The sequence below is a fragment of the Myotis yumanensis genome, unplaced genomic scaffold (assembly GCF_028538775.1).
Source record: "Myotis yumanensis isolate MYYU_CA2020_CCGP unplaced genomic scaffold, mMyoYum1.0.hap1 SCAF_4, whole genome shotgun sequence".
Lineage (NCBI taxonomy): Eukaryota > Metazoa > Chordata > Mammalia > Chiroptera > Vespertilionidae > Myotis > Myotis yumanensis.
In genome coordinates this window covers 106,056,341-106,069,243 of record NW_027223755.1, presented here as the reverse complement: position 1 = coordinate 106,069,243, position 12,903 = coordinate 106,056,341, and the positions used below count along the sequence as shown (strand labels likewise).

At 61.7% G+C, this 12,903-nt stretch overlaps 3 protein-coding genes across 3 annotated transcripts; all 3 read left to right on the top strand.

The window, feature by feature from the left end:
• The first annotated feature begins 431 nt into the window (after positions 1–431).
• MAZ (MYC associated zinc finger protein) lies at positions 432–4,164 on the top strand. The gene is given in 7 exon segments (XM_070413547.1): positions 432–744; positions 746–904; positions 988–1,844; positions 2,257–2,320; positions 2,588–2,759; positions 3,564–3,788; positions 4,080–4,164. Coding segments are annotated over 6 exon segments (1,605 nt in total). The 5' UTR covers positions 432–594; the 3' UTR covers positions 3,767–3,788; positions 4,080–4,164.
• A 1,909-nt stretch (positions 4,165–6,073) lies between these two features.
• PRRT2 (proline rich transmembrane protein 2) lies at positions 6,074–9,733 on the top strand. Its single transcript, XM_070413545.1, has 4 exons — positions 6,074–6,235; positions 6,909–7,852; positions 8,210–8,342; positions 8,517–9,733. The coding sequence occupies exons 2-4, from the start codon at positions 6,974–6,976 to the stop codon at positions 8,525–8,527; spliced, it is 1,023 nt and encodes a 340-aa protein (XP_070269646.1). The 5' UTR covers positions 6,074–6,235; positions 6,909–6,973; the 3' UTR covers positions 8,528–9,733.
• Positions 9,734–9,988: 255 nt separating this feature from the next.
• On the top strand, positions 9,989–12,705 carry PAGR1 (PAXIP1 associated glutamate rich protein 1). Its single transcript, XM_070413546.1, has 3 exons — positions 9,989–10,792; positions 10,933–11,015; positions 12,273–12,705. Exons 1-3 carry the CDS (start codon positions 10,311–10,313, stop codon positions 12,470–12,472), a joined length of 765 nt encoding a protein of 254 aa, XP_070269647.1. The 5' UTR covers positions 9,989–10,310; the 3' UTR covers positions 12,473–12,705.
• Positions 12,706–12,903: the final 198 nt, after the last annotated feature.

Sequence of the window (12,903 nt, the reverse complement as noted above, 5' to 3'; positions counted from 1 at the left end):
CTCGCGCCCCCCGCCCGCCCTCCCCGCGCGCAGTGTGCTCCGCTCCCCCACCCTCCTCCTCCTTTCCCCCTCCCGCCGGCCCGCGCACCACCTCCCAGGGTTCCCCCTCCCCCACTGCCGCCTCCTCCTCCTCCTCCCGCCCCAGGGTGAGCACGAGCCACCTCCCTCCCTCCCTCCGCCATGGATCCCGGCAACTGGAGCAGCTTCATCTTCCAGGTAACAACCCCCTCCCCCCGCCCCCACCCCCCCTTCCCACACCCCCTCCCGCCCGCCCTCCCTCCCGTCCCACCCCCCCTCCGCGCGCCCGGTGCGCGCGCAGCTGTCCCCCTCCCTCCCTCGCGCCCTCCCCCGCCCTCCCCGAGGCGCCGGCTGGGCGCGCGCGTGGCGGGGGCCGAGGCTGCTCCTTCGCTCCCCCCACCCCGCCCCACCAGGCTCCAACCGCCGCCGCTGCCGCCTGGGCCCCCGCCCCCGGTCCTTGGCCCCGCGGGGCCTCCCGCCCCCACCATCACTGCTGCGCTCCGTGGCCCGCCAGGCGCCCTCCTTCCCTCCCTCCCGCCGGCCGGGGTGCGCGGGCGGCGGGGCGGCCCTCGGGCCATGCGTTCGGTGCGGCCCAGCCCGGCCGGCTGGGGGCGGCGCCCCGAGCCCAGGCCCCACGCGGCCCGCGCCCCCCGGCCCCCGCTGAGCCCCAGGGACCCCGCCGTGGCCGAGGCCATGTTCCCCGTGTTCCCTTGCACGCTGCTGGCCCCCCCCCTTCCCCGTGCTGGGCCTGGACTCCCGGGGGGTGGGCGGCCTCATGAACTCCTTCCCGCCACCTCAGGGTCACGCCCAGAACCCCCTGCAGGTCGGGGCTGAGCTCCAGTCCCGCTTCTTTGCCTCCCAGGGCTGCGCCCAGAGTCCATTCCAGGTGAGTAGGGGCCGGCAGTGCCGGGCCAGGCTGGGAGGGCGCCAACCCACGGCCGCGGCCTACATGGTGTCTTGTCTCCGCAGGCCGCGCCGGCGCCCCCACCCACGCCCCAGGCCCCGACGGCCGAGCCCCTCCAGGTGGACTTGCTCCCGGTTCTCGCCGCCGCCCAGGAGTCCGCCGCCGCCGCTGCTGCCGCTGCAGCTGCCGCCGCCGCCGCCGCTGTTGCTGCAGCGCCTCCAGCCCCGGCCGCCGCTTCCACAGTGGACACAGCGGCTCTGAAGCAGCCGCCCGCACCCCCTCCGCCGGCCCCGCCGGTGTCTGCGACCGCTGCCGAGGCTGCGCCCCCTGTTTCTGCCGCCACCATCGCCGCAGCCGCGGCCACCGCCGTCGTATCCCCAACCTCGACGGTCGCCGTGGCCTCGGTTGCATCTGCCTTGGAGAAGAAGACAAAGAGCAAGGGGCCCTACATCTGCGCCCTGTGCGCCAAGGAGTTCAAGAACGGCTACAACCTCCGGAGGCACGAGGCCATCCACACGGGAGCCAAGGCCGGCCGGGTGCCTTCGGGTGCTATGAAGATGCCCACTATGGTGCCCCTGAGCCTCCTGAGCGTGCCCCAGCTGAGCGGAGCCGGCGGAGGAGGGGGAGAAGCGGGTGCAGGCGGTGGAGCGGCTGCAGTGGCAGCCGGTGGTGTAGTGACCACGACCGCCTCGGGAAAGCGCATCCGGAAGAACCACGCCTGTGAGATGTGCGGCAAGGCCTTCCGCGACGTCTACCATCTGAACCGACACAAGCTGTCGCACTCCGACGAGAAGCCCTACCAGTGCCCTGTGTGCCAACAGCGCTTCAAGCGCAAGGACCGCATGAGCTACCACGTGCGCTCACATGACGGCGCTGTGCACAAGCCCTACAACTGCTCCCACTGTGGCAAGAGCTTCTCCCGGTGTGCACGGGGCCCGGTGTGCACGGGGCCCAGGCCTTGGCCGCTCTCTAGGCCGTGGGGAGGGAGGGACTGCTATGGAGGTGGCCTGGCCTTGGCTGGTGGGGAGGGAGGAGGTTTCTGAGGATGGGGACTGGGAGCCACTCCCAGGGAGGAGGGAGAAGAGCCTCTCTGGGTTACCAGGGAGCAGGGGGTGGTACTTAGCAAAGGGGGTGGGTCTTAGGATTGTTGGAAAGCGTGGCGTGGACAAGGCAGCCCTGCTCCAGGGGAGGGGTTTCCTGCCCGGCTAGGACTCTGATCCCCAGGGCTTGGGAGGAAATGCAGGGACCTGGGAAAGGTCTCTTGTACTAGGTTAGGCAGAGGTGGGGGCGTCTCTACAGCACAGGGCCTAACCCCATCCCCAACGTGTCCCCAGGCCGGATCACCTCAACAGTCACGTCAGACAAGTGCACTCAACAGAACGGCCCTTCAAATGCGAGGTAGGAGGCCCTCTTCCTGTCTTGGTTTTCATGATTTTGATCCTCATTGTAGTTGTCTGAGTTCAGCCTCTCAGACCCCCTTTTTCTCTCTTTTTGCTTTTTCACTCCATTTTCTCATCCCTTCTTCAAGGCCTCATCGTCTCACTCCCATTTCCTACAGATCAAAGATCCCCAAGGCTCTGATTCCTTTAACCTCTTGTTCCCCTCTCCCCACTCCCTGAAGCTTTAACTCTCCTGACACCCCCCACACCCCTCCCCCTTCCCCAGAAATGTGAGGCAGCTTTTGCTACGAAGGATCGACTGAGGGCGCACACAGTACGACATGAAGAGAAGGTGCCATGTCACGTATGTGGCAAGATGCTGAGCTCGGCTTATATTTCGGACCACATGAAGGTGCACAGCCAGGGCCCTCACCATGTCTGTGAGCTCTGCAACAAAGGTACATGCTGAGGGATGCTGGGAGGGCCAGGGACAATGGGTGGGGACAGAGCCAGAGGCCCTTTCACAGATGTGAGTTAAAGGTGCTGTAACAGAGCTCGTGGCATCTAGAGCCCGCTAGGAAGCAAATGAAGCAACTTTGGGCCCACTGAACATCATTAAGTTCTAAGAGGTCGTGGCTGGAAGAGATGATCTACTAGAAAGAGTCAACTTCTGGGTGTGGGTGGGGAGGATGGGAATGGGACGTGGCTATTTTGGGGAAGGAATGGTCAAGAGTGCCCAAGGGTTGAGAGACAAGGTTTCAGCTGTGCAGCCACAGTTTCTCATCTTCGGCTCCTGCGACAAGTGGAGTACTTTGGCAGGAGTTTAACAAGCATGCACCCTACCCCAGTAGCAGAGAAAGCTGCTTTTAAAAAGACTTGCTTATTCACTGAATAACTGGGCTGAGACTATATGGGGCACTGGAGGGAGGGGACACAGCCGTCTCTACTGAGGGTCAACCCTTCAAGTGGCTAGGAATCAGTGGCCTGTCACCCCAGGAGAGATCCCTCAGCCACAGAGGATGGGTTCTGGGTACCAATGCCAAGGAGCGGACACTACTCAACTAGGTCCAAAGCTCAGGGTGGGGCTGCGACCTACCAGCCCCAGCAGAGTAGTTGGCCCCAGGTTACCAAGGATGTGGGAGGAGGACAGGGCCATCTGAGGAGAGTGTCCCCAGCCTAGGAGAATAACCCCGTCTCTGGGGTCTCCACCTGGCTGACCCCATCCCCCCCATCCCAATCCACCCCCCCCCCCCCCCCCATAGGCTTCACCACGGCAGCATACCTGCGCATCCACGCGGTGAAGGACCATGGGCTCCAGGCCCCGCGGGCTGACCGCATCCTGTGCAAGCTGTGCAGCGTGCACTGCAAGACCCCTGCCCAGCTGGCCGGCCACATGCAGACCCATCTAGGGGGGGCCACCCCCCCTGTCCCGGGAGATGCCCCCCAGCCACAGCCCACCTGCTGAGGGGGACCCCCGCACCCACCAGGCAAGGCGTGGGACATGGCTTGGGGGAGATGGTGTGTGTGGGACAAGGGGGCTCAAGGGGCCCAGTAGGGGATCTCAGGAAGGCCAGGGATGTCCATCTATCACTCAGGTTAGGGAGACTTCTGGGAACAGAGAGGGCCCTTCAGGAGAACTGGGTAAGGATGCAGGCCGAAGCCTCTGGGGACCAAACAGGAAGTGAGCAACGGCTGTGTCCCGGGGAGGGAGTCTGGGGCCAGGGGCAAGGCTCTTGCCATTCAGATGGCGCTGTGATCTGATGTTTTTCACCATGCAGGTACCGGTGAGGTCTGTCCAATGGCAGCGGCGGCGGCAGCAGCGGCAGCGGCAGCAGCAGCTGCATCAGTGGCAGCCCCTCCCACAGCTGTGGGCTCCCTCTCTGGGGCCGAGGGGGTGCCTGTGAGCTCTCAGCCACTTCCCTCCCAGCCTTGGTGAACTCCTAGTTGGGGAGGGGGAGGGGGGAGAATGGAGGAAAGTCCCTTGGTATCCTTTCCCCCTCCTCTCTTCCCATCAACTCCTCACTGCTTCCCCCACCACCCAAGGAGCCTCCTGAAGGAAAGGAGGAAGAAATGTTTTCTTAGGGGAATTCACTAGGTTTTAACGATTTGTTTCTCCTGCTCCTCTTCTCCCTATCAGACCTGCCCCCACACACACCTGTCCCCTTGGTTGTGTTCAAGCCCCCTGGACAGTGGGCAGGGGTGGCAGAGGACAGGAGCGGCCACTGCCTTCACCCCTCTCCTCTCTGTAACCCCCTGCCCTGCCCTTCCAGGGATTTGTGAGCCTCCTCCCTTGGTGGTCCTTGCGCTCCTTCCAGTCCCCCCCTACTGTCTGCTGCCCCTCCCTGGGGAGTTGGTGCTTTTTTTTTTTTCCAGGGGGAGGGAGGAGAGAAAGGAGGGGAATCAAAGATTCTGTCCTAGAGAGGGGAAAGGTGAGATTTGAGAAGGGGCAGAAGCAGGGAAGGCAAAGGTTTGTGCCTTCATAAGGCAGGGTTGTTTAGGGTCAGCCCTAAGCATACACTCCTTAAGACTCTGTCAGGGGAGAACAAGTCAAGGGGAGCAAAAGGAGCTACTTGGGCCGGAGGCAGGACAAGAAATGGAACTTTAGGAGGCCAGGGTAAATGGGGAGGTCCAGGGACTAGAGGTGCTGCCTGGGGGTGGAGGAAGGCAGCTGCAGTGTCTCCCCCTTTCCTCTTCCACCCCAGCTCCAGCCCCGGCCTTTTCATCCCTCTCCCCCAAGATAGAAGCTGTGGCCCTGGCCATGTCATCGTGTTCCTGTGTTCCCTGCATGTTCCCTACCCTTCACCCCCTCCTCTTGGCGTGGATCCCATTACAATAAATTTTAAATAAAAACTTGGCTCTGGCTTGAATGAATTGCTCTCACCAAAATCCCTGCCCCCCCGCCCCAAGGGTTTTCTTGGGGCTATGGGTCGCTGCCTTGTCCTGCCTTCTGCAGCTCTGGCTCTTCCCTCCCAGAGGTGGGAGTGGGGGGTACCCAATCTGGACAGGCCCAGAAAAGCCAGCTATTGCAGATTTGGAGAGGCTTGGGTTAGAAACCCAAACAGTTCCTAGAACCCAGCCAAATACTAACACATCTCAGGCCCTGAGGAGATGGCCGATGATGTCGCTGCAGAAAGGTTGGGAAGTCTGCACCCTAGGACTCCGAGCAGTGAGGTTGAGAAGAAAAACTGCACTTGCCCCTTTCATTCTTGCCATGGTCCACCCTGTCTTCTCTGGGACTCTGCCCCAGCCCCTTCCTCCTGTTCCAGACACCGCTGTGGCCCCTGCCCTGCCCCCTGGTAATTCCCTCCCAGGCCTGGCTTTTCTTTCCAGGGACCCTTGAGCCTTCCAGTACCAATTTCTGCGGCTGCTTTGTGGTAGAGGGACTCTGCAGACTCCCTTCTCTTGAAACCCCACCCTGCAGCCTCCCCCAGTTTTGCCTCATCTCCCTTCCCCTCTTTACGCTCGGAGGGGTGCGTCCACCCAGTATTGCCTCTCACCCTGGACCTGCCTCTTCGCTGATCCCTCTCCGTTTCACCCAACCCCCTGCCTCTGCCAGGAACCCCGGTGACCGTTGGCGGGAGGGGCCCGGGACTTGGGAAGGGGATACCCCCAGGAGGTGCGCGTGGGAAGGAGCAGGGAGCTGGCGCGAGTGGTCCCCCAGCCGGTTGCCTGGGTAACACGGGCCTGGCACGCGTGGCTCCCTTGGGCGGGCCTGGAGGGGCGGGGGCAGCGCGTGCGGCAGCGGAGCCGAGCGCAGGGGAGGGGACGGGAGAGGAGGGGAAGAGCAGAGCGACCTGAGAGGAGGGGATGAGCAGAGCGGAGGGAAGACCCGCCGCCTCCCTCCCTCGCTTGCTCGCTGACTCGCTCCCTCCCGGGCTGCGGCTGCTGCAACAGCGGCGGCAGCGGCGGGAGCAGTCTGGAGGCCGGCGTTGAGGTGAGACGGATGGACTGAGGCTGCGGGTAGGAGTGGACAGACTGCAGAGGCCGGGGAGGGCTGTACCGCACAGGAATACGGGCGCATGGCCTCTTGGCTGGTGGTGCAAGGCGCGCCAAGCCAAAGGAAGGAGGCGCCGGGGGCACCCCGGGGACAAGGGAATCCCTGGGAGAGGGGCTGAGAAGGGGCTCAGAGGAGATGCCCAGGACCCTCAGGGAGGAGCGGGGGCATCTGCGCCCCAAACACGCAACAAGAAAACCGCACCCACTGGCGCCCAGGTAGGGGAGGACGCGGGAGTGGAATGTGAGTGCGGGCCTCTGCCTAGTCTGCCTGTCGGAGTGTATGGGTGTCTGCAGAGCTTGGTTTTGAGGTGCTGGGGCATCTGCTAGGACCTGGGAGGCTGGATCTTGTTGGGGGTGCCCAGGAAAAGACCATGGGGAGGGTCCTGCTTACAAAGGGTTAACCTTCCCAGGGCTCTCCAAGCAGAAGAATTTGAGCAGAGCACTCCTCCCCAGAGACGTCCCACCCCAAGGCAAAGGAAACCCCAACTTTTCTTCCTCTCCCCAGAGGCAGCCCAGGGCTGGCCCGGAGACAGGAGCACAACCCTCTTAGGCTGCAGTGCTGAGAGCTGCCTCTTTCCTCCTCACACCAAGCTCATCTCCTCCTCTTCCAGGATTTGCTGCTGTCTCTGCTGCTCCGTCCTCCCCACAGAGGCCCTCTCCTCTCTCCCATCACAAGATGGCAGCCAGCAGCTCTGAAGCCTCTGAGATAAAGGGGATAGAGGAGGGTCCCCAGACCCAGGGAGAAGGGCCTGGCCATTCTGAGGCTGGAACTGGCCCTCTCCAGGCCCCAGCTGGGGTCCCGGATGAGCCTGAGGCCCTGCAGCCAGGTCCAGACATCACTGTGGACCCTGTGGACTCAGAGCCCAAGGCTGGGCTAGCTCCAGAAAACACAGAAACCCCAACAGGGGCCCCCGACACAGCCCAGGCCAAAGACCTTAGCTCAAGCCCAGGAGGGGAACCACAAGCCCACTCCAGGCCCAAAGAAGTATGCCAAGAGCCAGCATCCAAGCCAGAAATGAGCAAAGAGGCCACTGCAGACCAGGGGTCGAACCTGGAATCTGCGGGCCCGCGTGAGCCAGCCTCACAGCCCACACCCCAGCGAGACCTCCAGTCAGGTTCCCAGCCCACTCCCAAGTCAGCCCTGCAGCCAGAGCCCCCTACCCAGGAGGACCCCACCCCTGAGTTCTTGACTGAGAGTGTGGAGGACAAGCAGGAGAATGGGGCAGTCGTTCCCCTGCAGGCTGGCGATGGGGACGAGGGTCCGGCCCCCCAGCCTCACTCATCACCCTCAACAAAAGCCCCCCCAGCCAATGGGGCTCCTCCCCGCGTGCTGCAGCAGCTGGTTGAGGAGGACCGAGTAGGAAGGGCTCACAGTGGGCATCCAGGATCTCCCCGAGGTAGCCTGAGCCGCCACCCCAGCTCCCAGCTAGCAGGATCTGGGGTAGAGGGAGGTGAGGGCACCCAGAAACCTCGCGACTACATCATCCTCGCCATCCTGTCCTGCTTCTGCCCCATGTGGCCTGTCAACATTGTGGCCTTCGCTTATGCCGTTATGGTGAGCCCCTCCCCCTCCCCGAGACCCTGGCCCCAGCCTGCTGCGGCTCCCCACTACCTGCACTGGGACAAAGCCCCAGGAATAGCCTGGCTCTCCCTCTCTGCATGGATCTCGCTTCCAAAGTACAGGGCTTCACCCTCTGAGCCACTACTGCCCCACCCTTCAGGTGGGAGGGATGGCCAGGCAGGTTTCGCACAACCTTGCTGACCTATGCCCCCCTCCCTCTGTCTCTCCATCTCTCCTCCCTCCCTAACCACGAGCTGACCTCTCTCCTCTGGATGGCTCTCTCACCTGATCCGTGCTGAGCTGGCTTCTCTTGACCTGGCCATGATGCCCCACTCCTCACCCTAATCTCAGTCCCGGAACAGTCTGCAGCAGGGGGATGTGGATGGGGCCCAGCGTCTGGGTCGAGTGGCGAAGCTCTTAAGCATCGTGGCGCTGGTCGGGGGCGTCCTCATCATCATCGCCTCCTGTGTCATCAACTTAGGCGGTGAGTGGGGGTCTGGGACAGGCTGGGAGGCACGGAAGGGTTGGCGAGGGCAGCTTTACTAACCCCCCGACCCTGCTCTCTCCTGTCTGTCTCCCCTACTTGTCCTTTGTCTCTCCTTGTCTCCCCCACCCACTGTCTCTTTCTCTGTCTGTCCCTCCCTCTCCTCTTCCACAGTGTATAAGTGAGGGGCTCTGCCCTGCATTCCAAGACTTTTCTTCCTGTTGGGAGCTGTCTTGGGCCCATCCTCCCCTGCTCCCCCGCCGGGAGCCCAGTCGATGGCCCAGGCCCGCACCCATAGGGACCAAGGGAGCCTGAGCAGCCTTGTTTACAGCTTTCCTGGCCCTGCATCTTGCCAGGCTCCTCTGCCAACCGTAGGCCTCCCTTCTCCCTGCACTGTTTCCAGTCTCCCTGCACTTCTGCCTGCAGCCAGTCCAGCCTCTCAGCCTCTCTATCCCTGCACTTCTGGAAACCTCCCTCAACATCTCCCAAACTCTCAGCCTCCCTGCATTTCTCCCATCTTGCACTTCTTCAAACCTCCCAAATGACCTGCACTTCAAACCTGGTCTCCACCCCCAACTTTCATTGTCTTGCCATCTCCCCCCATTCCTTTCTTCCTCCTCTCCTGTATCATCTCTCCGTCCCTCTCCACACCCTCTTCCCTGTTCCTCTCCCTGCCTCATCTCCCCTCAGCATCCTTCCCTTCCCTAAGGATCCTCTCCTCTGGTTTTTCTGCTGTCACTGATTATTCTGCAAAAACTCCAGCACTTAGAGCAGGCTGGGAAAGGGCAGCAATGTCGGGAGAGGACCCTGTAGCCCAGGGCTGTTCTCTGCCGGGAAGACCCAGGTCCGGATGCCTCCAGGGCGCCCCGGGGTCGCAGAGCTGGCCGGCGGGCTCCCCTGGGGACTTGTGCGGGCGAGGTGAGCGCAGTTCAAACACCCGGGAGGAGGGAGGTGCAGCTATTGCCCCGCCCCGGTGGGCCCTAATTTACTGACTGCCCCACCTGGGCTTTTCAACCCAGTCGGCCAGTGTCTTCAAGGCAAAGGCTGGGGTGACTCACGTGCTTCGTAACGTAAGAACCCCCAAATAGGACCAAAGCTACAGCCTCGAGGAGCGAGGGAGGGACGGGGCGCCGTATAATGATTTTCTAAGAGGAGGGAAGTGTGTTGCACGCGACATTCCGCTAGGGAGGCAGACACCGAGCTACAACGCGGTTTGGAGTTAGCGGGTTTTTTGTTTTCTGAAAAAAAGAAAAGAAAAAAGAAAAAAAACCCCAAAAAACTAAAAGTCTACCAAAAAAAAAAAAGGATACATTAAACTAATTCTCCCTTTTTGTATGCCGGATGCTGCATGAGTCTGAAACACCAATAAATGGAGCCTGCATGAAACTCGCTTCCGGCCTCAGTTGGTCCTCACGTTGGTCCGCCACCTGGTGCGCAAGCTCTGCCCCGCGGGGGGCGAACCTCCCGGGTAGCGCGCCCGCCCCGCGCCGACCGCCATCTTTCCTGCGGGCGAAGCCTGCGCCCGGCGCCGCCTGCGCATGTGCGAGCTCCCCGCTTCCCCTCCCCGATCGCTTCCCTGGCGGGGCGCCCGCCACGCCGTCTCTGCGCCTGCGCCCTGCGCCCCTGCGCCGCCCGCAGCGGGCCGAGCTCCAGGTGCGTACGGCGGCGGAGGGGGCGGCTCCGCGAGCGGCGGAGGGGGCGGCGTGCCGGCGAGAAGAGCGGCTCCGGCCGGGCCGTGGGTCCCGCCGAAGCCGGGGACACGGAGCACCGGACCCCAGTCCGTGGGCGGGGTCCCTGCCGGAAGCTGAGCGCCCCCTCCCGGGGACCGGCGGTCTGGTCGCGGGGATCGCTGCTGGAGCCCGATTGGTTGGAGAGCCAGCCTTAGGGACGCCCCTCCCCCGGGACCGGGGCCCCCAGCGGAGGGCTCCCGCCTCCCCTGTCATCCCGGGGTCCCTTCCTTAGTGGCTTATGTCCCTGGTCCGGGGCCATGGAGACATTGTGGCCACCACGGCGGCGCCTCTGTCCGAAGAAGGGGAGGTGACCTCCGGCCTCCAGGCTCTGGCCGTGGGAGACACCGCAGGCCCTTCGGCTGCGGCCGGTAGAGCCGAGGAAGAGGGGGAAGGAGGCCGGGAGGAGGCCGAGCGCGAGGGGTCTGGGGTCGAGGAGGTGCCGGGAGAAGCCCCCGGCGCCGAGGGGGAGGAGCGTGCCCAGGCCGACTCCGAGGACTGGTGCGTGCCCTGCAGCGATGAGGAGGTGGAGCTGCCCGCCGATGGGCAGTCCTGGAGGCCGCCCCCCTCCGAAATCCAGCGGCTCTATGAACTGCTGGCCGCCCAAGGCACCCTGGAGCTGCAGGCGGAGATCCTGCCCCGCCGGCCGCCCACTCCCGAGGCTCAGAGTGAAGAGGAGAGATCCGACGAGGAGCCCGAGGCCCAAGAGGAGAAAGAGGAAAAGTGAGGACCAGGAGGGAACAGCGGGGGGAGGTGGGACTCAGGAGCAGGGAAAACGGAGGGAGGGAAGAGAGCAGGAGAGAACGCTGGCAGGCCGGGCGGAGCACCACCCTCACCCTTCACTCCTTGCCCACCTGTCCCAGGCCGCACATGCCCACAGAATTTGACTTCGATGATGAGCCGATGACACCAAAGGACTCCCTGATTGACCGGAGACGCACTCCAGGTACTGACTGACAGGAGGGAGGCGGGGTGGGGGGAGATGAAGGGCTTCTGCTCCCGCTTACCCAGAAAGTGACTCTCCAAGGGGCCGTTGTCTGGTGCCTTGGTTGTTCTACAACTTGCTGCTGCAGGGGAGCGCGTTCACACAGGGGCGCCATCCTTTCAGCTTAAACCAGTGGTTCTCAACCTTGGCTGCACATTAGAATCACCTGGGAATCTTTTTAAAATCCTGATTTCTGGGCCTCATCCTCTGGAAATTCTGTTTCTTTGTTACCAATGTTGTGGCCCCACCCCATAACAAAGTGATTCCCAGGTGATTCCAATGTGCAGCCAAGATTGAGAACCACTGGCTTAAACCCATAACCCTATACAGTGAGGCCTTGACTTAGGAGTTTAATTCGTTCAGAGACCCAGCTCGTTAAGGAGCTCGTTAACTCAAATTACTCTATCAACTCAATGCAAAAAATCGGTGGAGAGACAGCTGGTATTTCAAAAAACTCGTTAGTCAGGACACTCATAAGTCAAGGCCCCACTGTATTCCTTTAAGAGAATTCCACAGGTAACTCTATCATGGCTCCCATTTCCTTTCTCTCCATTCTCCCCAGAAGTCCAGGTCTTCCTGGTCATTCATTATTATCTAGGTTCACACCCGTATACCCCTGTGTACATCTGCTAACCTGACCCAGTTTTCACCCTTATGCCTTCCTAGAATTTACCTGTAGAGCCATTCCTGATTTCTCTTTCTCTTACTCCAACATTCAAGCCAGCAGCAGCAAGTCCAGTAGCTCTGCCTCCACAACATTTCCAAGTTCATCTGCAACTTTCAACACCATCCGCTCATCCCAGCCACCATCTCGTCTGAGTTGCAATAGCACCTTACTGATCTCTCTGCCTCCAATCTCAGTGACTAGAATGATCCTTTTGGAACATAAATCATGTCACTTCTCTGTCTAAAATCCTCCAAAGGTTTCCATTGCTGGGGAGAGAGGGGAGAGCGTGTTGAGAGAGTATCCAACCCCCACCAAGGCTTCCAAAGGCATTTCCATTTAAAATAAGATCCAAACCCCTTATCATGGCCTCCACCTCATTTCTTTGGCCTCATCTTTCATGTCTCCCCAGCTCTCTACACTCTCTGGACAGACCTCCCTGTTTCTACCCTGGGGCCTTTGCACTGCTCTCCACTGCCCGAGGGGGTCTTCCCTGGTGATTCCCCAAGAGCATGGCCTCACCCCCTCCACGTTTCTCACCTTCCCTTCTCCAGGAAGCTCAGCCCGGAGCCAGAAACGGGAAGCCCGCCTGGACAAAGTCCTCTCAGACATGAAGCGACACAAGAAGCTGGAGGAGCAGATCCTTCGTACTGGCAGGGACCTGTTCAGCCTGGACTCAGGGGACCCCAGCCCCACCAGCCCCCCACTGCGGTCCTCAGGGAGTAGTCTCTTCCCCCGGCAGCGGAAATACTGACTGTGCTGCCTTGGGCTGCAGTGTGTGTGCCTGCTGGGGCCTTGGCCTGCCTCCCTAACCCTGGATGCTGGGAAACTCCAAAGCCCTGACACAGCACCCTGCCAGTGAGGGGGCATGTGTGTGTTTATGTTTTCTGTGGAATCTGTTTGGAGACCTGACCTGAAATTTCTGAATCTAAAATAAAAAATACAAAGTCATCCTCTCTTAGAAGAGGGGCCGCAGCTGGAGCCTAACAGTTGGGAAGGCATCATTGTCTTCCCCCAGGTTGGGAAGCTAGCGGTGAACTCGTCCACACCTGTCTTCAGTCCTCTGACCTTTCCCAGTTGCTTTCCAGTGAGGCCAGCTGGTGAGCTGCAGTGCCTGCAGCCGCCGCCCAGAGGAGAAAAGGAGCAGCAGCTGCAAGGGCCCTTTAAATGCCTAAGCCCCTCCCT